The sequence below is a fragment of the Triturus cristatus genome, chromosome 1_2 (assembly GCF_964204655.1).
Source record: "Triturus cristatus chromosome 1_2, aTriCri1.1, whole genome shotgun sequence".
Lineage (NCBI taxonomy): Eukaryota > Metazoa > Chordata > Amphibia > Caudata > Salamandridae > Triturus > Triturus cristatus.
This window is the reverse complement of record NC_140580.1, coordinates 41,233,329-41,258,459: the sequence shown is the minus strand read 5'-3', so window position 1 is coordinate 41,258,459 and position 25,131 is coordinate 41,233,329. Positions and strand designations below refer to the sequence as shown.

The 25,131-nt window shown below is 49.2% G+C and overlaps 2 protein-coding genes across 2 annotated transcripts in view; one reads left to right on the top strand and one right to left on the bottom strand.

Annotated features, from left to right (window-relative positions):
- LOC146866707 (fish-egg lectin-like) overlaps window positions 1–25,131 on the bottom strand; it is a 253,426-nt gene that overhangs the window by 39,952 nt on the left and 188,343 nt on the right. The window lies entirely within an intron of this gene.
- Window positions 3,084–24,437, top strand: LOC146866708 (uncharacterized). Its single transcript, XM_085600612.1, has 3 exons — window positions 3,084–3,161; window positions 21,689–21,834; window positions 23,294–24,437. The coding sequence occupies exons 2-3, from the start codon at window positions 21,754–21,756 to the stop codon at window positions 24,152–24,154; spliced, it is 942 nt and encodes a 313-aa protein (XP_085456738.1). The 5' UTR covers window positions 3,084–3,161; window positions 21,689–21,753; the 3' UTR covers window positions 24,155–24,437.

Below are 25,131 nucleotides of genomic sequence, written 5' to 3'. Positions count from 1 at the left end.
AGGTATGCACTTGTGACAAATAGGGATCCTCGCCTCTAGTCAGGGTAAAGGGGTACACTCCTAAAATAACCCCTGCTCACCCCCTTGGTAGCTTGGCACGAGCAGACAGGCTTATCTCAGAGGCAGTGTGTAAAGCATTTGTGAACACATACAGTAATCAAGTGACAACACTACAGATGGACACCACACAGGTTTTATATAAAAAATCAGTATTCTTTATATAGATTTACCACAAGTCCATAAACAACAAAAATCCACAATACTGTTACTTTAAGATGGTAGAATTTAGCTTAGTTCTCTTTAGTTCTTAAATGCGACACTTTAAGTCAATGTACCTTTAAGATGCGACACGCCGGGCAACAAAAGTGTTGCAACAATGTTGATGCGATGAAAGTTTTGGTGCAAAGAAATAAAGACGTAAAGATCTTCCAGATGCGGTACGCTTCTCCGATGTGGCGAGAAGACTTGATTTGATGCGTCAGCTGCAGCGGCGACACTACTCTACGCGATGCGACGACAGCGGCTTTGGTGGCGACACTCTTCTCCGACGTTGCGAGACGCTTCCGCTCGATGCGACAATTGCAGCGGCGACACACTTTACGCGATGCTACGACAACAGCTCCAACGGCAGCACGTTTCTCCATGGATGCGAGGCGCTTTTCTTGATGCGGTGCAATGTGACAGCTACGATGGCTGCGATGGCGACACGCTTCTTTCTCGATGCGAGACACTTCGTCGATGATGCGAGACACTTCCGCTCGATGCGACAACTGCGGCGGCAGCACCACTCTACGCAATGCGACGACAACATCTCCGATGGCGGCACGCTTATCCTTCTTGAGTCGCGCTTCCAGCTCCTTGCTACACGCAGTCCCTCAGAAAGCCCCAAAACAGCAGCAGGCACTTCCAAAGAACTCTGTGGAGCTGGTGATTGAAGTCTGTTGTCCCTGAGACTTCAGCAGGAGGTAAGCTCTTTTCCAAGCCCTTGGAGATCCTTCACAAGTTGAGCAAAAGTACACACTGAGTTCCTTTTTCCTCCCTTTGGCAGTAAGGCAACCACTGCAGGCCAATTCCCCAGTTTCAGGGATAGTTTCTCCTCAGCTTCTTCTTGGATCCTCTCCTCAGCAGAGTTTTCTTCTTGTTTCCCAAAGTGATCTAAATTCTTAGCATCAGGGTCCCAATACTTATACCCCAAAATCCTTTGTCCTCTAAAGGCAGAGGGGCCTTTGCCTTGTTCAAACCGGTTCTGGTCAGTGCTGGAGCACTTTGCTTACCTGACTCCTTCTTTCTTTTCAGAGTGCAGGGCAGAGACATCAGACGCACCACAGGAGGTGGAGCCAGCATTGTGGAGGGAAGGCACAGCCCTATTCAGGTCCCAGGTGCAACTCCTCCCACCCATCTACATGGAGATCTCTCTATTCAGCCCTGTGCTGACTCACCCTGTCTCCGGGAATTCCCCAGCCCCTGTCACTCAAACTCCAGACAAGGAATACACAGCCTAGCAGAGGCAGGTTTGAATGGTTAGACAAGAAAATACCTACTTTCTAAAAGTGGTATTTTCAAACACAGAATGTTAAAACCAACTTCACTAAAAGATGTATTTTATCATTCTGAGTTCAGGCACACTAAATTTGAATTTCTACCATGTTCCCTGAGTCAGTTAGGATTATAAAATGTAATAATCAAACTGCCCATTCTGGCCTATGGAGAACAGGTAGCCTTGCAATAGTGAAAAACGAAAATGTCTGTAATTCACTATTAGAACATGCCAAACACACCAGGGCATGTCCTACCTTATACTTACAATGCACCCTGCCCTTGGGCCTACCATAGGGGTGTCTGATATGAAGAAAAGGGAAGGTTTAGGGACTGGCAAGTGGGTGCACTTGCCCAGTCAGCATGTACACAGGCTCTGCAATGGCAAGCCTTAGACACACTTTAACAGGCTGCTTCTGTGGGTGGCACAACCAGTGCTGCAAGCCCACTAGCAGCATTTGGTTTACAAGCCCTGGGCACACTGAGTGCACTGTACTAGGGTCTGACAAGTAAACCAAACCAGCCAATCATGGAATCACTAAACCATACATCAATTTACAATAGGGAGAGCATATGCACTTTAGCACTGATCAGCAGCGGTAAAGTGCCCAGAGTCATAAAACAGCCAACAACAGGTCATTAAAAATATAGGAGGAAGGCAAAACGTTCAGGGATGACCCTGCAAAAAGGGCCAAGTCTAACAGAATACATTTGAGGTGTATGGTACAACATGTTAATCAGTGCTATGGCATACCTCCCCACCAACGAGAGAATGACTGCATTGACCACCTCAGCCTCTCCCATCCCCTCAAACCAATCACCTTCCAGCCTTCGAGGACATTCGGAGTCCCTGGTCCCTCAATTTTTACGAAAAGGGCAGCGTATTCCCAGTTCCAGATTTCCGATTTGACCTCGGTCTTCATTCATGTTGTCTTCTTGTTACCTAACACTACCATGATCTCCACTGCAAATTCTTAAATTGAACGAATACCTTTATTGTCAGATTCTCTAAAAAAATAGTTGAGGTGCATTATACATTCATTCAAATCTAAAAAAAGAGCACTGCTATTGGTTAGTTATACTTAACTACACCATTAATTTAAGATTTTCGCAATGTTGAAGAAGTTTCACAGTGGATGTGTAATGAGTTGATTCGCGAGGTTAACCTTGTTTGGCTACGTGGTCTTTTTTTAATATGGATTAAACACTATGTTTTTTTCTGGGATTTTGTTTTGTAGTTTAAAAAAAAAAATGTTTTTCGGATTTGTGGATACCCGACAGCGCATTGGTTTTCATTGTTGTAACAGCAATTGAAGTGTACAAATAATATTATGCTGCATCTCTAGAACCCACTTCAAATCCTCTACTCCAGTGTGACAAAGCACCAGATTCAAATGTAATTCAGATTGCAGCACATCACATTTAAAGTGACTTTTCTTGAGGCAGTTAGGAATTTTTCCTGCCCTCTGAAGTTTGCTTTGTTACCCATAGAGACGTACGTGTGTCGATTTGCTCCACAGTGCCTCTCGATTTTTTTTTCTGGAACGTTGATCTGGGGTTGTGTTACAAACTTCGTATCCATGACGACCAGAAGGCAGAAAAATCAGCCACTCACATCCAATCAGGTAGGTCCTCAGATTTTTTTTGTGTGGCTCTAGAAATAACATAAATCAAGCCACTTAGAATCGTAGGTTATTAAAAAGTATATATGTATATTTACTGCCTTTTCCTCTGTATCAAAAGATAACCATATACAAAGGTCAGAGGTGTTCTAACCATGTGTAGTGCGGATTTTCTTTCAACCACGTATTCCCCATAATTCTGCAAGGTCTACAGTAAACCCTAGAAGCCCTCACTGCGAATGGCCACTAAATTCAGATGTGGCTGGTAACCGCAATTACCATCCCCCATAGAAATAATGAGATGTTTACTTTCAGCTGGAGTTTTCTTCTGCAGACCAAAAAGAGGAATTACCAGGGGGGTTGGTTTCCCAGCAGTTCCTCATTCCCTAATGGGCCCTAAGGTACCACTTAGTAAGAGGCCAGATTTTCCCTGCTCTTGCAGTTGCTGGTACCCCTGGTAATGTTTAATTCCAGGAGTAGGGAATTTTGGTGTATAGGCGTCCAGTGGCTTGGGAAATTGATTAAAATATAAATAACCCCCTCTTTTTTTAAACAAAAAATACGCTCTTGGTTTTCTTAACACTCTCCTTTCCCCTGTACATCCTTTCTCGGGTTTAGGATTGTTCTCCTGGCCTGCTATTTCTTCCCTATTACATTATTTTTTGTTTTCTGCTCTTTTGAGCAGATACACTGATACCATGATGAACAATTATTTTGCCATTTTGTGTGCTTCCTCAGCAGAAGATCCATGAATATTCTTCGATCCATTTTATGGCTTATGTGGAGTCGTAACAAAACATTTCAGTCGCGGTCAGCTAATCCGATTGCTCGGAACTGTGGATCCGGCCATGGTCTCTAAATCCTACAATGGCTGCAGAATAAAAGCTCCCTCATTTAATCAGATTTGTTTTGTTTTTTAAGATATTTCACCTTTTCATCAGGGATCATTACATTTTGGGAAGTTAATACATAAAATGAACCTGTCAATTTGCAGCCTTGCGACTTTTTATGTCTGCGCACACTGCCACCTCCCGCCACACCGTGACTGCTTACAGTGTTATGTCCTGGAATGTTAATGGTCTCCTGGACCGGGTCAAGCGTTTTGCAGTGTTGCGCTACACCCACAGTTCCCTGCCTTCCATCTTGATGCTGCAAGCGATCCACCTGATGGACACTAGGTGCCCAATTCTTGCTTGTCAGGGTTACAATAGAGTTTATCATGCCGGGTTTCCCAGGGGATCCCAATGGGTGGTGATTCTCTTGTGCCGCGTCTTCCCCATGGTGATGGCCCAGACCTGGACTGATCCTCAGGGTCGGTATATTACCCTAGCAGGCCTGGTAGAAGGCCATCTGCTAAACCTTCTGTGCGTTTACACACCTCCCACTGCCTTAGAGTCCTTCCTGAATACTCTCTTTGATGTAGTGGCACAACTTCCTCCAGGTTTTACTCTCATGCAGAGTGACTAAAGTGTCCCTTGACCCTTCCGTGGACTCCACCGGCTTCTCTTCCAACATTCGCTGTAACCGGGCCAGGCCACAAATGGGTCACTGCCCTTGGTCTCTGTGACGTATGGAGACTCTGGCACCACAGACAGCGACAGTACATGCACACATCTGCTTCCCATCATACACATGCCCGCATGGACATGCTCCTTATGTCAGTCACAGATGTTTTCTTCGTGCCTCTCTTACAGATTCTCCCACGTAGGATTTCAGACCATGCCCTGATTCTTCTTCAGGTTGGCGATTCGTGAACAGCCAGGCACCCTATGTGGTAACTTAATGCTTCGCATCTTCAAGATCAGATGTATACCCGTGAAGTAGGACAAGAAATCATGCAATACTTCTAACACCGGGTCGGTGCAGTCAGCTGGTACCCTATGGGCGGTGTGCAGAGCTACCATCATGGGATACGCCAAGAGAACAGAAAGGCAGAAAAAGCATGCACCAACGTGTCACACAACAAGAAGCCTGCGCCCTTCCCCTTGAAACACAGCTTTCCTCAGCCACACACAGCGTCATCACCAGACACATAACACTGATTCATGAGAAGATCAGTCTCCTCCCCTTGAAGTAGCAAAACCGATCTGGCGTGCCTCCATGGCATGGATCTACAGATGGGGTGACAAAAACAGGAAACAACTATATTGGATGGCATCCTGGCCCCAGGCCAGTAGGGTCATAACTAAGATAATTGTCCATGAAGGGCATTCCCATTGTGCCTCCCCCACTATCGCCCAAGCTTTCGAGAGATTACTACTCATCGCTTTATGAGGCAACCTGCGCTCGGCGCTCGAACTGCCAACCCCTCTTATTGACTAGATGCCACTTCCCCACCTTGCTATAATCGAGCAATGGGAACCGGAAGAACCTATTACAGCTGAGGAGAGCGGCGAGGCCATCTCTGCGATGACGTCTGGTAAAACACCTCTCCCGATGGCTACCCTGCAGAATTTTACGTCAAATATAGAGATATCACTCCCCATTTATTAAACCACTATAAGGAAGCGCCACAAGTCGGCTCCTTCCCTCAGGACCTTGACCAAGCCGCAATTGTAGTTATACCAAAGACGCTCCCCCATCGGTCTCTTGGGCTGCTTATTGTCCCATATGCGTTGTTAATGAAGATAGTAAGATTTTCTCAACCATCTTGCCTTCACGCACGTGCCGTGTTCTCTGGTCCTTAATTTACCCAGACTAATGCAACTTTATGCCGGCTAGGAGTACGAGATATTGCTTGAGATGCCTCCATGTGGCACCAGCTCTTGTCATCTCCTGTCACCGCAACTTGTGCTACTCCTAATAAACTTTGAAAAAGCGTTCAACACCATAGTTTGGAGTTACCTGGCCCAGGTACTAGAGCGGGTGGGGTTCGGACCCAGATTCCATGGCCTTGTCGGCGTTTTGTACTCCAATCCGACTGCTTGTTTTCAAATTAAGGGAACGGTTTCCAACTAATTCCCCATAAGGCGAGGAACCTGGCAGGGTTGTCCCACTCCTGTTTAGCCATCAAACCTCTAGCGCGGCTTATGAGATGTGAATCACAAATAAGAGGATGGAAGTTGCCCACAGGGCACAAAGACCGCATTTCATTGTATGCGGACAATGTTCTTCTATAGCTCGTAGATCTGGCCAGTAGCAGCCCTCACTGCCTGCAGCTCCTTAGACTCTTTGCGGAGGCCTCAGGACAAACCGTCAACTCTGACAAGTCAGTGCTGGTCCCACTGGCTCCCGCACGGGGCTGTGTAGACTGGCAGATCACTATCCTTGTTTGCCCATCAGTTTTTGCTACCTAGGCATTCGGGTGGCCCTGAATCCAGTGCTGACGTGTTCCCTCAATGTCATACCCCTCACCCGTAAGGTCAAAGAGGACCTTAAGAAATGGCAAATGCTCCTGTTTAATGTCATGGGGAGGATAGGATTATATAAGATGATGACACTGCCATGATTTCTTTACCTCTTGCAAAATTTCCCACAAAGGATTTCCAAACATTGGTTTAGGGAAATTGATTCAGTGGCCGTCACATTTTATGGCATAATTCATGCCCTTGCTTCGGGTTGCGACCTGTCAGCGTGCACCTTTTGACGGCGGCTTGGGCATGACCAATTTGTTCCTGTATTATCTGGCATCATTCCTCCTGGTTATCAACGACTGGCTTAACGGCGGGTGGTCTGATCCCGCCTAGAGACTGGAACTCTCCACACCGGGTTTTCCCGCAATATGGCAATGCTTTACGGTGACAAGGGCCCCAAAGTACTTCCAGAGGTGACCCGGTTGGTGTTTATTGGATGGAGCGCTATACTTCAACACACTGGATGGTAGTCAAGGCTCAATCAACAGACCCCCTTGGGCGAGGTAGCAGCACAGGAAGGGTTTAGTCAGTAGGACGTCATCAGCATATCACTACTGGGGGATGTTTGGAAGGGCACCCACTTGTCCTCCTTTCCAGTTTCACAAATATCTGCAATTGCGGCACGCACTACAGGTACATGTTCCCCATGACACATCGATTCCGGAGTTTAGCCTGGTTGAGGCTAAGATCATGATGGTAGCATTGGATAAAGGAGGAGTGTCCAAAATGTACTGTACTCTGATCATTAACGCCCCAGAGACACTACCAGTTCTTAGAGCCTGCTGGGAGGGTTGGCTAGGACCTTTGGAGGACAAAGATTGGCAGGACGCGCTGAGGGACCCTAGAGTTCTGACCATATCCTTAAGGCTCTGACTAGTGAAGACACACGACTTACATTGCCATTACATTACATCCCCCGTTGAGCTGTTCAAAGCAGGACTCCTTGCCATCCCAGCATGTTTTTGCTGCTCACAGGTCTCAGCTGATTTCTTTCACATGACATGGGCCTGTCCCATTTTTTTTTTCTCTTCCCAAAAAACCTTTATTTAGCACATGATGTTCATACACAGCAGAATGCCTACAACCATACTTGGCCGGCAGCATATGATGGTAAGGAAAGGGTAGAAGTGTACACAGCGAATCGCCAACAACCCAAAAGGGCAGGCCGCGTCCAGAAACAGAAACAGGTTATGGTCGTTTTTTGGGGTTTTTTTTGGATTCCCCCCCCCCCCCCCCCCCCCCCGGGGGTAGAACCAGGGATCCCAGTCCCTAACAGTATGAAATAACAGTTAATAAAAACCCCAAGCAACTAGCCCCATGGTGAGAGTGGTCTATAAAGGCACCTTAAAACCTTGCTCAGAGAGCCATCAGCCCAGCAGGACTCATTCTAGAGTGCGCAGCCCTTGCAATGGGACAAGCCCCCACAGTCCCCGGCAGGCCGTGTGCCGGCCCCCAGATCACTTAATTCCCAGCCAGCCGCCATCGATATCTAACGCCGCAATGCGTCGAAGGCCACTGTCTGCAACCCCATCCCGAGTCCGCGCCCCCCAAGTTCCTAAGCACACTAGTTGGGGGAGGAGGCCGGAGGCGCCGCATCAGACGCCTGCGGAGTAAGTAGTAGGTACGCTTTCAGAGGACCCCATATGTCTCGGGGTCGAGAGGTCGACGGGAGGAGGTCAGAGTACAGGGCAAGCTGCTCTTGCCAGCAAATCATCGTCTCTAGCCAGTCCTTAAACTTAGGTGCCCTCCCTCTGCCCCATCTACAGGCCACTTTCCATTTAGCAAGGAGGACTAATCTCCTTTGCACCATCGGGAGCCCCTCAGTGTACCCCAGTACGCCCCTCAGTGGGGAGAGCGGAAGCGTAATGTCCAACATCTTCCCGACCGCTTCGAATATCCGTTCCCAATATTCCTGGAGGGCCGGACAGCTCCAAGCTAGGTGAAGCAAGTCCGCCTCGTCAGCCCGACATCTATCGCATCTGGCATCCCCCCTCAGTCTGTATCTATGCAGGCGGGCGGGCGTGTAATAGTAGCGTTGCAAATATTTGTAGTGCATAGTACGCAACCTGTAGCTAGCAGCCACCTTCTCCTTCTGTGTACAGCAATAGTGCCACTCTCGGTCTGAAAGCTCCTGCCCCAGTTCGTGCGACCATTTAGCTCGGGCTGCGCACTGCGGTGTGCCACTCTCTGCGTACAGGGACCTATAGAGGACGGAAACCAAATGAGACAGAGTTTTTGCCATCAGGAGCGTGTGCATCTGCGGAAGCACTTGCGGTTCTTGCGGATATCCCGGGGTGCACGCCCGTATTCCTTCCCGGAGACGGGCATAGAGGAATGTTTCCATCCCCGTCGGCGGAGAATCGCCACACAGCTGCTGCAGCGTAGCAAATTTTCCGTTTCTATATAGGTCACCCCATGTGTGGATTCCTCGTTGCTTGTGAATTTTTTGAAAATACCACGGCAAGCGGGGGGAGTAGATCATTGGGGCCCTCACTTTGTGTACAATCCATCTCCAAGCACGCACCCTGCAGTCCACCGTTGTGGGGACGCGCTTGCAACGCGACGTTGGTTGCAGTACTGCCCCCTCCATCGGGACAGGGTCCGCCAGCCAATGCTCCGTGGCCAGATGAGCAGTGTACTTCGGGCCATTAAACCAGTAGTACGCATAATGCGCCTGCACGCACATATAATATAGTTCGAAATTAGGCAGCTCAAGCCCTCCCATCGCGTACGGACTAGCCAGCGTTTCCCACTTTATCCGCGGCTGCCCACCGCCCCACACAAGTCGCAGAAGCTCCCCCTCAGAGTATCAAAGAAGGGTCGACCAGGGTGATAGGGGATATTCAGAAAATAGTAAAGGAACTTAGGTAGCGCTATCATTTTGACCAGCGATATCCTGTTGGCGATGGATAGTGGCATGGCTATCCACCTCGTTATCTTGTCGCGGAGCGTGTCAATCGCCCGGCCGTAATTATCACGAATCAGTTCCTCCCTGTCGAGGGTGACATTTATGCCCAAGTATCTCACGGCGGCGTCGCACCACTCCAGCGGGTATTCGACCGCAAAGGGGGCGACAGCCGGGGTCAGAGGAAGAATTTGAGATTTCGACCAATTAATCTGTATTCCAGAGAGTCCCCCAAAGTGCACAAACTCCCTAAGGATCAGATTGAGGTTGTGCACCGGGTCCTTGACATATAGGGTGACGTCATCCGCATACAGCGAAATCAGAACCGGGCGAAGCAGACATCTCAGGGCGCTCTCCTGGTGATGTTGACGAATCTTAGCCGCTAGCGGCTCCATCGCCAAAGCGAATAGCAGCGGCGACAGCGGGCACCCTTGCAGAGTGCCTCGTGATAGTGGTATACCCGCAGACTCATGGCCATTAATTTGCACTCGGGCCACCGGTGTCCGATAAATCAGTTTGAGCCAGGCCGAGAAGCCAACCGGGAACCCCATACAACGGAGCACTGCATGTAAATACTCCCACTCAACCGAGTCGAACGCCTTAGTGGCATCCAGGAAGACAGCCGCCAGCGGCAGCTGCGGGGCCACCTGTTGCATAATCGAGAAGAGAGTACGGAGGTTGTGGGAAGTGGATCGTCCGGGGATAAAGCCCGCCTGGTCTGGTAGGATTAGCTTATCCATTAGCAGGTTGAGTCGGTTAGCCAACAGTTTAGTGAGGATTTTACTATCTACGTTGATAAGGGACAGGGGCCGGAATGAGTCACATTTGTTGACCTGCTTCCACGGCTTCAAAATGGACATGATAAGGGCCTCTCCCATTGTGGGTGGAAGTTCCTGAGTCTCAAGCGCCTCAGCATAAACGTCCTGCAGAACAGGGGACAGCTGGTTTAGGTACACTTTGTAAAAGTCGCTCGGGAGTCCGTCTGGCCCCGGCGCCTTCCCGGACCGCAGCTGGAGGACCGCCTCCCTGAGTTCATCATTCGTAAATGGCGCACATAGAAACTCCCTCTGATTGTCCACCAAGTATCCCAACGTGATGTCCCCAAAAAAACACGAGAAGTCGGATATATTGGTCCCTTTCGATCTGTACAGCTCAGCGTAGAAGTCAGTAAAGGTCTGCAATATCTGAGCACTGTCTTTGTGACAGATGCCTTTCTCATCCTCAACCTCAAGGATGTAATTAGCATACCGAGGCATGCTAATATCCTGTGCCAAGGCCCTCCCAGGTCTACCGCCCTCCCCATAGCGCCGTGACTGAGCGTATTTCCCTCAGAATCTTGTCTCCCGCTCTGCCGTCTCCGTATAATCGGTCAGCGTCTCTCTCAACTTAGCCCTCTCCTCCCCAGAGTCGGCTCACCAGGCATTTTCCTCTAGGGCCTTCAGTTCCCCCTCCAGCCGAAGAAGCCGCCGGCGGATGTCCCGCAAGACTCCAAAGCTTTTAGACATACAAATCCCCCGGATGGTCACTTTAAACGCCTCCCAGAGAGTCCCAACCTGTTCGACCGTTCCTTTATTTGTTTCAAAGAAGTCAGTTATGGCCTCCCCACCTCTGTTTTAAATACTTCGTCCAGCAGCGCCTCTGGGACAAGCCTCCAGCGCCTGTGGCCGACAGTCAAACTGGGGACAGTGAGAGCAATGCACACTGGGGCATGGTCGGACAGCGTGCGGGCCAGGTGTTCTACTCTCCGCACCCACGGGCAGACCCCACGGGAGCCAAGCCAATAGTCCAGCCTCGACCAAGACTCGTGGATCGAAGAGTGGAAGGTGCCTTCGCGTTTCTCCGGGTGTCTATATCTCCACAAGTCAATTAACCTTCCGTCCCCCAACAGTCCCTGCAGTGTGCCCTGGCTACGCGTGTAGTGATGAGGCGAATGTGAAGATCGGTCCCTGGCAGGGTCGCAGACCGTATTGAAGTCCCCCCCACAGCACATGAGTAGTGCCAATGTCTAGTATCTGTCCCCACAGTGCAGTCAAGGTGTCTGGGCTATCAAAATTGGGACCATAGTAGCTAATGATGATGACCAAGTGGGCTCTAAGCGAGCCCCACATCATGCAAAATCTGCCTCCTCTACCATCTCGTGCCCCTCCAAACCGAAAAGGGGTACCCCTCTTGACCAGGATTGCTGTGCCCCGGGCATACGTGGAGTAAGCCGAGAAAACTCTATGGGATGCCCATCTGCTGCCGAAGGACGGGGGATTCCTGTGGTCTGTGTGTGTTTCCTGTAGCGCTGCTATGCTGATGTCATGACGGTCCAGGTACGAGAGAATTTGTCTCTGCTTCCTGGGATCCCGCAGCCTCCTGACATTCCATGACAGGAGCCTCACCGAGCCTCACCGAGTCCCGCCCTGTCCCCTCCATGCGTGCAATCTAATGCAGGGCGTGCCAATTAGTGCAAGCACGATGTGCGCTAACATCTCGTTGCGTGTCCTGTAGTGTAGTGTAGTGTCCTCTTTCCCCGATCAGTGATATGAGGCTGTGCAGTGCCTCGAGCATTCGTCAAACTGAAGTCTATTCCTACTCTCTCCAGAGGCTCTCCCCGAACCATCCCTCCCATTCTTCCCGCCCACATCAGCACCCCAATTGTGCCGGAATTCCAGAGCCCTCCCTCCCTTCCCTCAAACAAAAGCATGTGCCCAACCCAAAAGCTTAACATCTATCAAGATAAGGACAAAAAGTTACCTATCCGTAGGTAGTGGGGACCACCCTCAATGGGGCGCTGGTGTGCCTCTTAAACCCTCACGTCCCTACGGTCAACGGGACTCCCCTTGCCCTCCCCAATGGAGCTGGGGTGCAGGAGGGACAGGGTGGAGGGTGCCTGACCCATATTAGATGGGCCCCTTCTAGCCCACTCAATGAATGCATTTCGAGCGAACCTATGTTCAATGAGTCATTTCAAGCCGCCTCCTGTGGGATATTCCCTCCCCAGCGCCCATCAAAAATAGATCCATTCCATCCCCAGGTACTCCTCTGTCAGCAGGTGTGCAGCCTCACGATCTCGCTGCTGCCAGCGTTGTCTGCGCGGTCCAGTAGACGAGTCCACCACCAGCAAATGTCCCACGTGTCATCCCTATCGTATAAGACTTCCAGGTTAGTCTTTCCCTTCGCACATCATGAGCCCCCCGACCGTGCGTGAGAAGTTCTGGCTTGAACAGCGGTGCTTACTATGGGTCCGTTTCAGTGGCCCTTAACTGGCGATGGAGACCTCGATCGACCGCTAGCGTCATCGTACGCAGGGGGGGAGCGTCTGAGGGTCTTGAGAAAGTCCTCCGCTTGTTGTGGGTTGGTGCAAATAATCGTTCGGTCCCTATGGCGTATCCTCAGCTTGGCGGGGTATAGTAAAGCATACTCCACGTTCGCCTTACGCAGTTTCTGCTTCACCTGTACATATTTCTTTCTCGCCTCCTGGACAGCCAGTGTAAAATCCGGGTAAATGGAGAACGTATTCCCTTCAAACTGCAACTTTTGTATGTCTCGCGCTTTCCGTAAGGCCACATCACGGTCCCAATAGTTAAGCAGTCGCGCCACTATTGGTCTCGGTGGTGCACCAACCGGAGGTCTCGGGCCCAGCGACCTATGAGCCCGCTCTACTATCAGGTGCGCTGAGAAGGAGTCCGCCCCCAGCGCAGAGGTAAGCAGCCGCTCCACATAATCCTCCATGCGTCCCGTGGCCGTGGACTCCGGGATCCCTATCAAGCGAATGTTGTTCCGTCGGCTACGCGCTTCAAGACCCTCATTCTTGGCCGCGATTACCTGAAGCAGCTTGTCCATTTGCGACATTTGCCATGTTAGTAGCGTTATCCTCAGTATCGGAGATTCGTTTCTCAGCTTCTTTAATCTGTTCTTCATGTTTATCCACCTTCAACACCAAGAAATCAAGGCGGGTATTCATGGTGTCCATTTTCCCTGAGAGGGCATTCAAACTTTGCTGCATCACTGTGAGCATGCCTTTCAATTCCTCGGTAGGGGAGGCTTCAGGAGGAGTCTGCAGCGCCGCATCCGGGCCGCCTGGGTCTTCGGCGGTGGAGCGTGTGGTCGCTTTCTTCTGTTCGAACGGCAGTTTGGATTGGCCGCCTCCGCTTTCCCCATTGTGCGCACCTCCCGAGTATTTGCGCGACCAAGCACCGCTCAGTCTCTCTTCGGATCAGCGCGCTCCACCAGACACCGCACTGCTCCAGATCGAGCACGCTTCTCTCTCCCCTCCTGCCGTCCCGGTATTATCGTCTGTATCTGGGCACCGTATGGCGAGCCTCCGTCACGGCTTCACGCCCCGCTGGCGCTCAGCACAGCAGATTTTTTTCTTGCAGTGCGCTGGTCTAGGAGCTCCTCCATGCAAAGCCCAGAATGTCTGCATGCGAGTCCTCGTCCTATGCCCTGCGCAGGTATCTCCTCTTAGCCATCGAGGTGCGGACCATCCACCGCGCAGCCCCCGCCGGACCCACAGCCAGGCGCCAAGCCGGACACTCACCCCGTAGCCAGCAAGGCCAGGCGCCGTCTTTCGCTCTTCAGCAGGCGGGGCGGTCTCCCCTCCACGCATCAGCAGCTCCGGGCCATTTCTCTGCAAGGGGGGGGGACAGCAGCCCCCGCGCTCTTTGGCGACAGTCAAGCCCCGCCAGCCACCGGGGTGGCCTCACCTCTGCTTCTCAGCAGCCTCCCGTGATCCTAAAGGCAGGCCGAGTCACGCAGCATCGGCCCTCCAGCCGCCGCACTCTCAAGGCTGCAGTCCCTCGGTGCTCGGTCCGGGCCACTGCCCGACTCGGAGGGGGGTCGGCCGCATCCGCACTCGGGAGGAGCTGTGAGCACCCTGTTGAGGATGGTATACGGCAGGCTCCGGCCCCAGGGCCCGTGCAGGGGATCAAGGGGAACGCTCCGCGCCCCTATCGGCCTGAGGCCCACCACCGCATGGACGCGCCGGCACTCGCGTAGCGGCTGCGTCCGCTCCTCGCTTCCAGCCCAGACAGGCACCAGCACCCCAGGCAGCGTCCTCTGCCGATATCTTCAAGGCGGTAGGGCATAGCGTCCTCAAACTAACAGAGAGTCACCATTTCTTCATGAGGTTCGCTTACAACTGGGTTTCACCTGCAGGCGAGGGGTCTTAAAGCATATAAGTGAAGGATCTTCGAGTCAGGCAGCCAGAGCCTCACAACAGCGCGGCCATCTTGGTCCGGCGCCACCTAGCGCCCCCAGGGCCTGTCCCATTTTAACACGGTACTGGGGAACAGTGGTTTCTGAACTTTCTGATGTTTTAAATGTTGAGATAGAAATGTCCTCGTTACTGATCCTCCTGGGTGTGATTGATGGTGTTGGGGGTACTCGTGCTGACCGGGCCTTACTGGGGACGTCCCTGCAGGTTGCCAAGCGTGACATCGCTGCTCATTGTAAGGCCTCCAAGCCCCCAATGATCTCCCAGTGGAGACGCGGGGTGGACTGGTGTTCCCAGCAGGAGGAGCCAGTGCATCCCACTAAGCATGCCAAAATGTGGAACAAATAGTTTGGATCCACAGGCGTTGACCCAATGTAGCCCTACTGTTGTGATGGCAATATTGTTTCCATTGTATGTGATGTTGGCTGCTGCAAGGAATACTCCTGTGATGATCCTGGCCACTGATTGTGGCTTTTGTCAGTTTTCACTGTGACTTGTTTTAACTTCAAGAAAACAATAAAAATTGGTTTATCAAAAAAAATTAACCTGTCAAAGCACATGCTGCAATGTTCTGTAAAGCAAATATTTCCAATATTTACATCAAACCGCAGAAAGGGCCTATGCTGTGCTGTTGCGCTGTGATAGATAGAATGCGGCGCTGTGCTGTTGCGCTGCAGAACATAAGATCTTTTCTATCTTCATGCCAAATTTGGTGTAATTCTATTCAGTAGTTTTGGCTGTAGCAAAGTGGTGTTGGACCTAAAACAGAACTATTACTCTTTTGACCAACCAATCCTTTAACTATACTCCCTTCATAGTTCTGCACAATACCTAATATAAAACTGAGCTGAAACCACTACCTTTCTGCATATTTCATGCAGATTTGCCAAATTAAGGGCAATGTTCTGTTGTCTGACAAATTTCATGCAGATTTTACAAATAGTGTGAGGAATATTTAGAAAACAAAAATCTTTTTCAATGGCAACTGGACCTTAATCATACATACATATTTAAAAATGTAATTTCATTTTAGAATTGTGATTTTTAAAGTTCAAGTTTTAAATAACAGTAATTGTGATTTCAAAATCGAGGTTTAATTTTATTCCATTTGAACCCCCTTTTTTAGTTTCTTTTCCTTTAACAAAAAACGTTGACTGGTGTGAATCCATACAGCGATTTTGGGATTACGTGCAACAGAATTTTTCCTAGGGGCATTCAACTAGAACCTTTTTATGAGTAGTGTTTTTTTTTGTCAAAGGTTTAATCTGTTTACGAGTTTGATATTACCAAAAAGGAGACGGGGACCTGCAGCTACATCTTGCTCATTAACTTTCGGACCCTGAGAGACTTTGAGGGTCCTAATTTTGAAAAACAGACTTAACCAGTTGGATGAGGGAACATTTTTCTCTTTTTATTATGCAGGATCCGCAAATCCATAATCTGATTGGGGCCGCAACTGAAAATATTTATCGCCACAGCCATGACAGGGTTCCAGGCACCAAACTTGCATCCTGATAAAAGTTCCATACTGGATGTAAGGGGTAATAGTGGCATCTGCAAGGGAGAATGTGTGGGTGATATGTCCCAGAAACGCAAATCTTGCCGCCCCTCAATATTAAAAATAAAAAGAAATTCTTGTGGGATTCACAGATAATGTAAACATTTTGTATTGGATTTGTGAATTCATATTGCAAGTCAATTGAGGCCAAAGGATGTACACAGCTGGTTAGGGTGAAAAGGGGTCTAACACAGCACTGGTTGCTGCCATCCCTAGCAGCACAAAGCTTAACACTGCACACACAGTAGATTGGTTGCAGGGCCTGGCCCTGTGGACAACCACTGTTGCACTCAGTCAAAGACCGTGTGCAGCTGTCGATGGCCAAATGGTAGGTTACGTGCAAAGGCTGCTAACAGCGACGTTAGCCACAGAGCTGGGTCAGAGGCCAGGTCTTGTGGCAAATTCTACTGCACATGGCCTTTCACCAGGGTGTTAGAAACACAGTGGGTTGGTTGCGAGGCCTAGCCACAAGCCAAGCAATGTGGTCATTCCCACTGCACACGGCAAAAGACCATGTGCAGCTGCGGTTGGCTGCTCAGTGGGTTGGCCAGTCCCCGGGCCCAACTCCTGCTGCGCACTGCTAAAGGCCATGGACAGCAGTGGCTGAGAGCACAGGTGTTGGGTGTGGCCAACCCCTGTCGCTCATTGAAAAGTGATGTCAACAGTGATTTTACATATGATGGCATTTGTTATGTCATGAGCAGTGCAATGGGGGAGTTATGATTTGCACGTTAGGACATAAGTAGCCAATGTCAGTCGTTTTTAGGTCAAGCCCTAAGCTAGCCCGCAAGCTCTCCTCTCGGGTTGATCTGTGGTTATAAAGTAGGGGAGAGAAGCCACGCCCACTCCCCCGCCCATCTTTTTCATTGGCTTGTGTGTCTTTGTCGTTCCTAAATGCTGCCTTCCGATTGGTTTATAGGCTTGTTAATCCCTCCTTATGATGGCAATGTCGTCATTTTTATCCTTCCAAGGCTACTGGCCCCTTTACTTTGAGTGTTGCATGGTATGTGTTATTCAGATTGTTAGCACTATTTTCTTCCCGTGCCTTCTCCCCCCTCCCGCAGTCTGTGCCTTCTCGCCCGCCTGCCCGCACTCACGTTTGCAAGGCAATAGGTCTTGCGTAAATGCGAGTCCTACTGCATTGCAAATGCTTGTTTATAGAGTCTCAATGCCAGTCAGGACCATCTATCTGGGTTCCATCCTTTGCCACAGGAGGTGCCCCACTCGGGTCGGCCAGGCCCGCCCGCACGCCTCCCCGATCCCCTTCAGTAGGCTGTGTCAAAGGCCGCTTGGGGAGTCTTTCCGCCGCCCTCTCCCACCGCAGCGGGCACTGGGAATATCCAGCACCCCGTATCCAGGGGCCAAGGAGACGGCAATGTCCCAGAGGAGGGCCTCCAGAAACAGCAGATTATGCAGCAGCAGGCAAGGAGGGCTACTCCGGAGTACAACAGCAACAAAGCTGCAGCAATGGCTCCCAATGTGTTCTCAGGGCCCCCTGGGAATTCAAGGGGAGCCCAGGTCCGGGCGCGGCCACCCCGCCTCACCTTATCTTCACAACTCAGCGACCGCTGTGTCCCAGTAGGTAGCGCCGCAGCACTCTCAGGCTGACAAAAGGAGTCTCCCCTTCCGGCCCACCGCTGCTGGTTGCCGATACCACGCCTTTTGTGGCAATGATCCGGAGATCTGTATCTGGGTAGAAGCCAGTCTGCTTTGCTTTTTCTGACAGCTGCCTATTTTCCATGAAGTGAAAGTGGGCCTATGGATAAATTGACCAAGATTTTACTTCCTTGGTATCTCTTTCTCTATATTCAGGTTTGTTTGAGGAGTCAGTTTGACAGTTTGGGCATCCTTGGTTGTATCAGTTTATATCAGAGAAGGACACACTTTTCCACAACTTCTGCATTGTAATTTCATCTCCAAACGCATGGCCTTCTATTGCCAGAGGTCTGCTGTATGCTTTTGCCCCATTCCTGTTGTTACCTAAGATTCTTTGGAGATTCAGAATGACCGTGAGGTAGTGTTGAAAAAGTTGCTTGCTAGCCTCATTATCCTCAGCCTTTGCTGCTTCTGCATCTGTTATCCCAACCTCATTGGATATGTTCAACATTCCCACCTACTCTCTGAGGCCGCTGCTTCCATGGTCATATCTACTGAGGCTCCACAGTGGGGACTGGAGCTTTAAATGTTAGGTTTGAGGGCCAGGGGTCTTCCATTGGCGTCCTTCTATTTCTCCTGCAGTCATACCGAGCTGCAACTCTTAAGGCTTATTCTTGTGTTATCATTGGCGTAATAGTGATGGGTGGTGTTTAGCAAGAAGTCCACTGCAAGACAAGAAGTCGGCTGCATCCCGTGAGCCAACTAAAGTGTTGGATTTCCTTTGAGATGGATTCCTCATTCTTTTGCCTGTTTCCATTTTAAGTTGACAGTGGACTGCGATTCAAGGTTTTGGGGGTTTAGACATGCTTCCAATCTTTGAGTTGGTTTCTTTTCCATTTGGAATAGTTTCCTATGGTTCATTTTCTGGTGTCGCCTTGGGGCCTTCCTTTGGTGTTTTAGATTCTTCAGGTAACACCTTTTGAACTGCTAGATACTGCTGATTTAAAATTACTTTTGCTAAAGTTTTGTTTCTAATAGCCATTTTTTCATGACGAGGTGTTGGAGAGTTTGGTGCTCTACTTTGTTCAGACCCGTTTTTTCTAGACAATATTGTCCTTAGAGCAGATTATTCTTTCTTCCTAATATTCCTTCCAGTTTCCATTGAACACAGGATTTGGAGCTACCAGTGTTTTTTCCTTCTCCTTCCTCAGACAATGAGCCCTCACCATTTATTCAAATCCTACCATTCCTTTCTGCAAGGTAGTGTCTCTGTTTATGACTTGTGGTTCACAGGCCGGAGACATTGCCCATGCTTATGGTATGGCTGGGGTTGATTTACCAAGTCCTGCTCAAGGCTGAGCTACCAGGGGTGGAAGCCCCCTTTTGGACAGCCTTTAAAGGAGCCTTCCTGATGGACTCATGCAGCGCTGCCACCTGGTCTTCCTCTCGCACATTTATAACCCATAGATTACAGGCTGGTGATGATTTGTCATCTGATTTTGGTATTTAAATCTGCCAAGCATGGATCCTTGTGAGTAAATTGTTGATAATTTGTTTCCTTATTAATACTTTGCACGAGTTGAAGTATTTCCTTTGTCTGGTTTGTCATACTTTTCAGGCATCTGTGGTCACCATATTTGCTAAGGGACATATTAATATTGTTGAAATTCAAATGAGAAAGAAAAACAAGGAGACAATAGCTCAGTAATGTTTATTACTCCAGTTCCCAGTCCTAGCACTCACCCTCCTGCCACAAGGGAAGTAGGTTTCTAAGACTTCAATAGTACATGAAGACTGTATGTTAATGTTTTTAAGGGAGGGTTGGAGCCTAGCTAGAGGACAGAGAAAGGGTCTATATTTTTCTTTTTACTTGGATAGGAGAATTAAAGCTCACTGACAAAATACCTAATATTATTGGGGCTGTGACAAGGAAGACCAGGTCTCTGAGTAATGAAAATGACCATTCTTACCCCTCATTATTTCTGGCCGGGTTCCAGCCTTCCTATTTTTCCTTCCATGTGTGGATTTAGAGTCTCCAAAATCACAAAACTATTTTTGATTCTAAGTGTAAGCACCCATATACTCACTGTCCAAACCATGTGGGTATTCACAAACATTTTACTGATGTGGTCATATTTTTGCTCTTGTCGCGGTCGGGGGTGAATGTGTTTTCAGTGTTCGAAATGAAAGAGATAACCACCAAAATTGATGGCGGTCTAATGAAAGGGCTTTTCCCATATGGAGAAATATTTTCAAAGCAAAGAACAAAATAATGTTTGCTAATTCCAAGAAAATCAGAGATGAATTCTTAACATAGAAGGGTCTCTCCAGCATCCTACATTCAGACATCTTAAGTGGACAGCTTGGCTCTGTGGCCTTCACATCTATTTACCCAGGATCTGGAACAACATTCCCCTTTTCCATAAGGACTACCTCCACCCTTGTCCACTTTGAAAAAGAGGCAGAGGCACACCTCTTTAAGGCACACCACATCACCAAGCAATGCTTTCTATTCTCAGAACCCAGCTACCCTTAATTCACTATTTGGTTTTGACCCCGTACAGCTCTCTGCTGCCTTTTGGCTGGATTTATGTCATGCAGATACCACATATGTACATGCTGTGATTTTACAAGGTTAAACAGATGTGGGACCCCTCTATGAGTGTTTCAAGATGTCTCAATCTTTGGGTGCACTACGAGGAAAACCAAATCATGCCTATTATTTTATAGGATTAATAAAATAATTTTTCTGAACAACATTTTGTAAAGCATTGATTTAATCCATCACATATCTATGCAGTTAGAAAAAGAGAAAAACTGTGAATAGTCTAATAATGGAATGTGTATGAAAATAGCTATGCAACTCCTCGCCTTCAACAATAAACCGGGCAAAGGACTTTAGAGCAAACAAAAGATCGAGAAGAACAGTTGGGGGCACTATTTTGTTTTCCTGTACAATGAAACACAAGAGGCCCAGAGTAGACGTAATCCTGTTTTGTGAGACAAACATCCCTTGTCAAAACAACAACTGCAGACAAGGGTACCAGATTCCACCTCTTTTCCATGTATCATACAATGGTTGAAACTTCACAGAAACAAACACCTGTACAAATGAAGGTGTAAATGGGGGGATACCAGGGGAAAAATAGTTTGGTAGAGGAGATGGAAAGATGGCGATCAGTCAACCTCTAAGGCCCTCATTACGAGTGGCCCAAAAGAAAGGCGTAGATTTTCCCCACACTCTGAGTTACTGATATCAGAGGTATCAGTAATGCTGCTGGAGATGAGGAATGTCTGGGTGATTACAAGTGTCCCCTAGAAAATAAGGAATTACCAGGAGAATCAGTAATTCTGGTTCAAGTGGAGATGAACTGAAAATGCTGTGTGAAAATAAACAGATCTGCAGTAACCCCACCTTAAAATGCTGCCCAAGAGGTGGCTACCACCCCTGGATCAACCTTCTACAGGACCTGGTAAATCAACTCCAGCCATAATTTAAGCAAGGTAAAAAAAAAACATCTAAGGTTTGTTGTGGTGGGGCAATGTCTCTGGCCTGCTGAACCATAAGTCACAAGTAGACTACCTGGCAGAAAGGCGCAGTAGGATTAAATAATTCCTATGGGGCCCCTCCTAATCAGGACTTCAGCCATTTCCAGGATGAGCAGGTCTTGTACACCAAATTCATTGGAAGTGGGTGAAGGAAAGTGTTTTTAAAAGTAATATTTGGCCAAGGCATTATTCAGGTGCCATGAGGTGACAACACAAACAGCTTTTTCTCTGCGATACTTACACATGAATTCAATAAGAGCCCCTACACTCTGACTTTCATTAAACATAAAACCCATATTGACAAAAAAGGGATTAAAAATGTTTCCAACTTTTTTAATCAAATGATTGTTTTTGTTATTTCTTGCACAGAGGATGAGTTCATCTACCTGGACCCCCACACCACACAGACGTTTGTCGATTCAGAGGAAAATGGGATGATTCATGACCAGAGTTATCATTGCCAGCGAGCGCCGCACAGAATGAAAATCCTGAATTTGGATCCCTCAGTAGCTTTAGTAAGTACAGAGAAGTAGGATTGTACTGTACCTTAATTTGTAGCAAACATAAGCAGTTGAACGTTTGTCATTGGTTTCTTTTGAAGTGGTCACACTGTCGAAATATATATTCAAACCCCACCAAAGCACTGATGGTTCCCAAACAATACACCTTGGTAATGTCATATTTGAAGTGTAGAAATCAATGCCAAAAAAGAAACATAAACATATTGCAACTTAAACAACAAAATCGTAGGGCATCTGCACAGCTGTTGCCAAAAAAATGCACACCCACAGTTCTCATCTACATTTTTTAAGGGTTGTGCTCCCTTGCCATTTCTTGAGAGAAATGGCACGGCACAGGCCATCTATATCTGCTTCTGAGTTTCGGTCTAGGCAGTAGTGCATGTGATTTGGGATTAAACAGGCACAATTAGTACTACTTCTGAGCACAGCCACATCACGGCATAACCTAAAACAGCCCTATAGATGCAAGAGAGCTGACCAAATGATTTGGCTAATTGTCGAGCTCCATTAAAAAATCGGTCTAAGGGGGATATTCTCAAGAACGTGTGATAACCAAGCGCAAAATTAGCTTAACGCAACTCTCCACATCGCAGTCTATAGCGGGAAAATAACTCCGCAAACGTGGTATTCTGAAGCCGGCGGCACCTTGCGATAGACCCACAATAACACGTCAAATGAATGCATTAAAATCAACGCGACGCCGCAAAAATGCAAAACACGAACGCGAAAAAAGCGGCGATGACGCCAATCGCGATACAAAAATCCGCGAAAACCAGCCACAGGCCTGCAATCAGTGGGGATACGGTGGCAGGAGTTGGGGGACCGGACACTGCTCAACATGACCAGACACAACAGCAACAGGGTGAGTAACGATCAGGGACAGGGGGAACGGGGGGAGATGGGCACAATGGCACACATGCACAATTAAGCATAGCACATCTGCGGACAAGCCATGTCCCAGACCCCCAAATCCCACCAAGAGGCCAATGCACCCAATTATGCAACATCCCAGCACTGCATAAGTACAGAAGCCAGAGGCACACCTCATGTAAGGGTTAAGGGTTAAGGGGCAGCCAAATCAGAGCTGCAGGGGCGACTCCCCCAAAAAGCAGCACACACACACATTACATGCAGAGCACATCAACACTGACAACGATGTGGTACAAACCACAACACGTCCACAACACAACAGAACAGAGGACACAACTAGTGCCGCATGTGCGTAAAAACTGGCCAATCACATTTGGCATTGCAGGGAAATGTGAGTTGACAATGTACAAGTACAAACACACATCCGTGCTGAAGTCGGAATGTCCACTGTCCCACATCAAATAGGCAGCTCCCCCCAAACAGTCACAATGTACACTGTCATGCAGTCTGAATGTAAACATGAACAATGCGTCAACAAACACGTGAACACAATGTTAAACTGCATCTCCCCTTCACATTGCAGGTGGAAATCCAACACCTCCTGCAGAGCAGTCTGAACCTCTTTTCTCTGATGACAAAGAGGACCACCACACCTTCGACACCGATGCCCTTCAACAGCTCGGAGAGAACCTCCACAGCCCACTTCCAGGAGCAGGGCAGCCCAGCTGCTATGAGGAGAACCCACCCCCCTGCACAGAACACACAGCAGGCAGCACCCACCACCACAGCTGGCTCCCAGGACCCCCACGACGAACACATGGCCTTCCAACGCCGTGTGTTGGGGTGCCAGGCAAAGCTGCCTAAACCAGTGCAGGTGGGGTTCGACCGCATAGCAGCCAAAGTAGACGCCATACGTGGGTGTCTAAGTCCCATCAGGGACTACTCACAGTCCCTAACAGACACCCACAGTCCGCCACATGCTCTCCAACGAACCATGGCTGACATCGCTAGAGTACTGACTCTGCGACAAGAACGACTATCTAGTCAGAGTGCCTCCAGCGAGTTGGGACACATGCGGAGGATCATGGAGAACATGGAGCGGACGCGGGTGGAAAGAGCTGCTGCCATGGCTGCACACCAGCAAGAGGTAGCTGGGTCCCTCAATGCCATAAAGAGCCTCCTCATGGCATTGCTGCCACAAGGCCTGGCACTGATGCATGCTGCTGCTACCACCCCATCCACATCTCTGGCCCCTGATGTGTCAGTGCCACACAGTGCACATAACAGTGCCACACAGTGCGGCAGACATTCCACCTCCGGCCCTAAGGTGTCACTGCCACACAGTGCTGGGGACAGAACACCACCACCCACATGTGAGGCATATGAAACAGCAGAGGACGAAGATGCGGATGAATTTGCATTGGTGGTAAGAAAGAAGCGGTAGCATTCATCTCTGCTATATGGCCTGTCCCTGCTTGGTTCTGCCCGCTGCATCATCACCTTCCACTGTCCCCCGATGCACTCTGTGACACTCACCTTGGACCTTGACATGGACTGCCATATTCTGTCTGGTCACCAATGACATAGCTATCAGACTGCGGATTGAACTCCTCCTCTTCTGATGTACTTGTCATTCCCTGAAGGACTCTGGCTGGCCCTCCATGGGCCAACAATGCAAGGTGAGGTTTGCATGGCCCTGTACTGCTACAGCTGCAACACTCCACTGAATGGGCAATAAACATCCCTTTTCACACCGATGTGTCATGTCTATGATCTTGCAAGTGTGGAGGTATGGATGAATGTAGGGCAATGATTCCCCCTTACATCCATGTTGCTCATGTTGTGGGGCTTGGGTCACAGGGTGACACATTGCGGTCCGGGTGGCGCTGACACTAGAACGGAGACACCCGCATTAGTCACTTCCTTGTCCATCCCAGAAAGGAACCAAGCCCAGAGCCCAGGGGTCATTGTTCACACCCTCACACTGGACTGGCATATGCCAGGACAGCCCACTCCGCTTACGCTTACGGGGGGAATGACAACGCTACATGTCCCAGGTCTACCCTGTACTGATCTGCTGCTCACAGGTCTAGTTGTCAGCATGCCACAGCCACTCCCTCATGGCTGGTTTACACCCACACCACACCCATCCAGCACAGCCGTCACAGAACATGTGACCATGCCAATAAAAAGGGCCTGGCGCAAGTGCTGGATGCCATTTCCACTCTGTATATGGGTGTCTCTGTGTGGTTATCATTTATGCATGAGGGACTAGGGCCCGGGCACAGCACATTGCCCAGTGCAGGGGGTGACATGATGGCGTCCGCACCACGAGACTCAATCATAAAGGGTCCATGGCTTGCGGTGCACAGACTTGGTGGCACCGGATACACTGCGGCAAGCACAGACACACCGCCACGG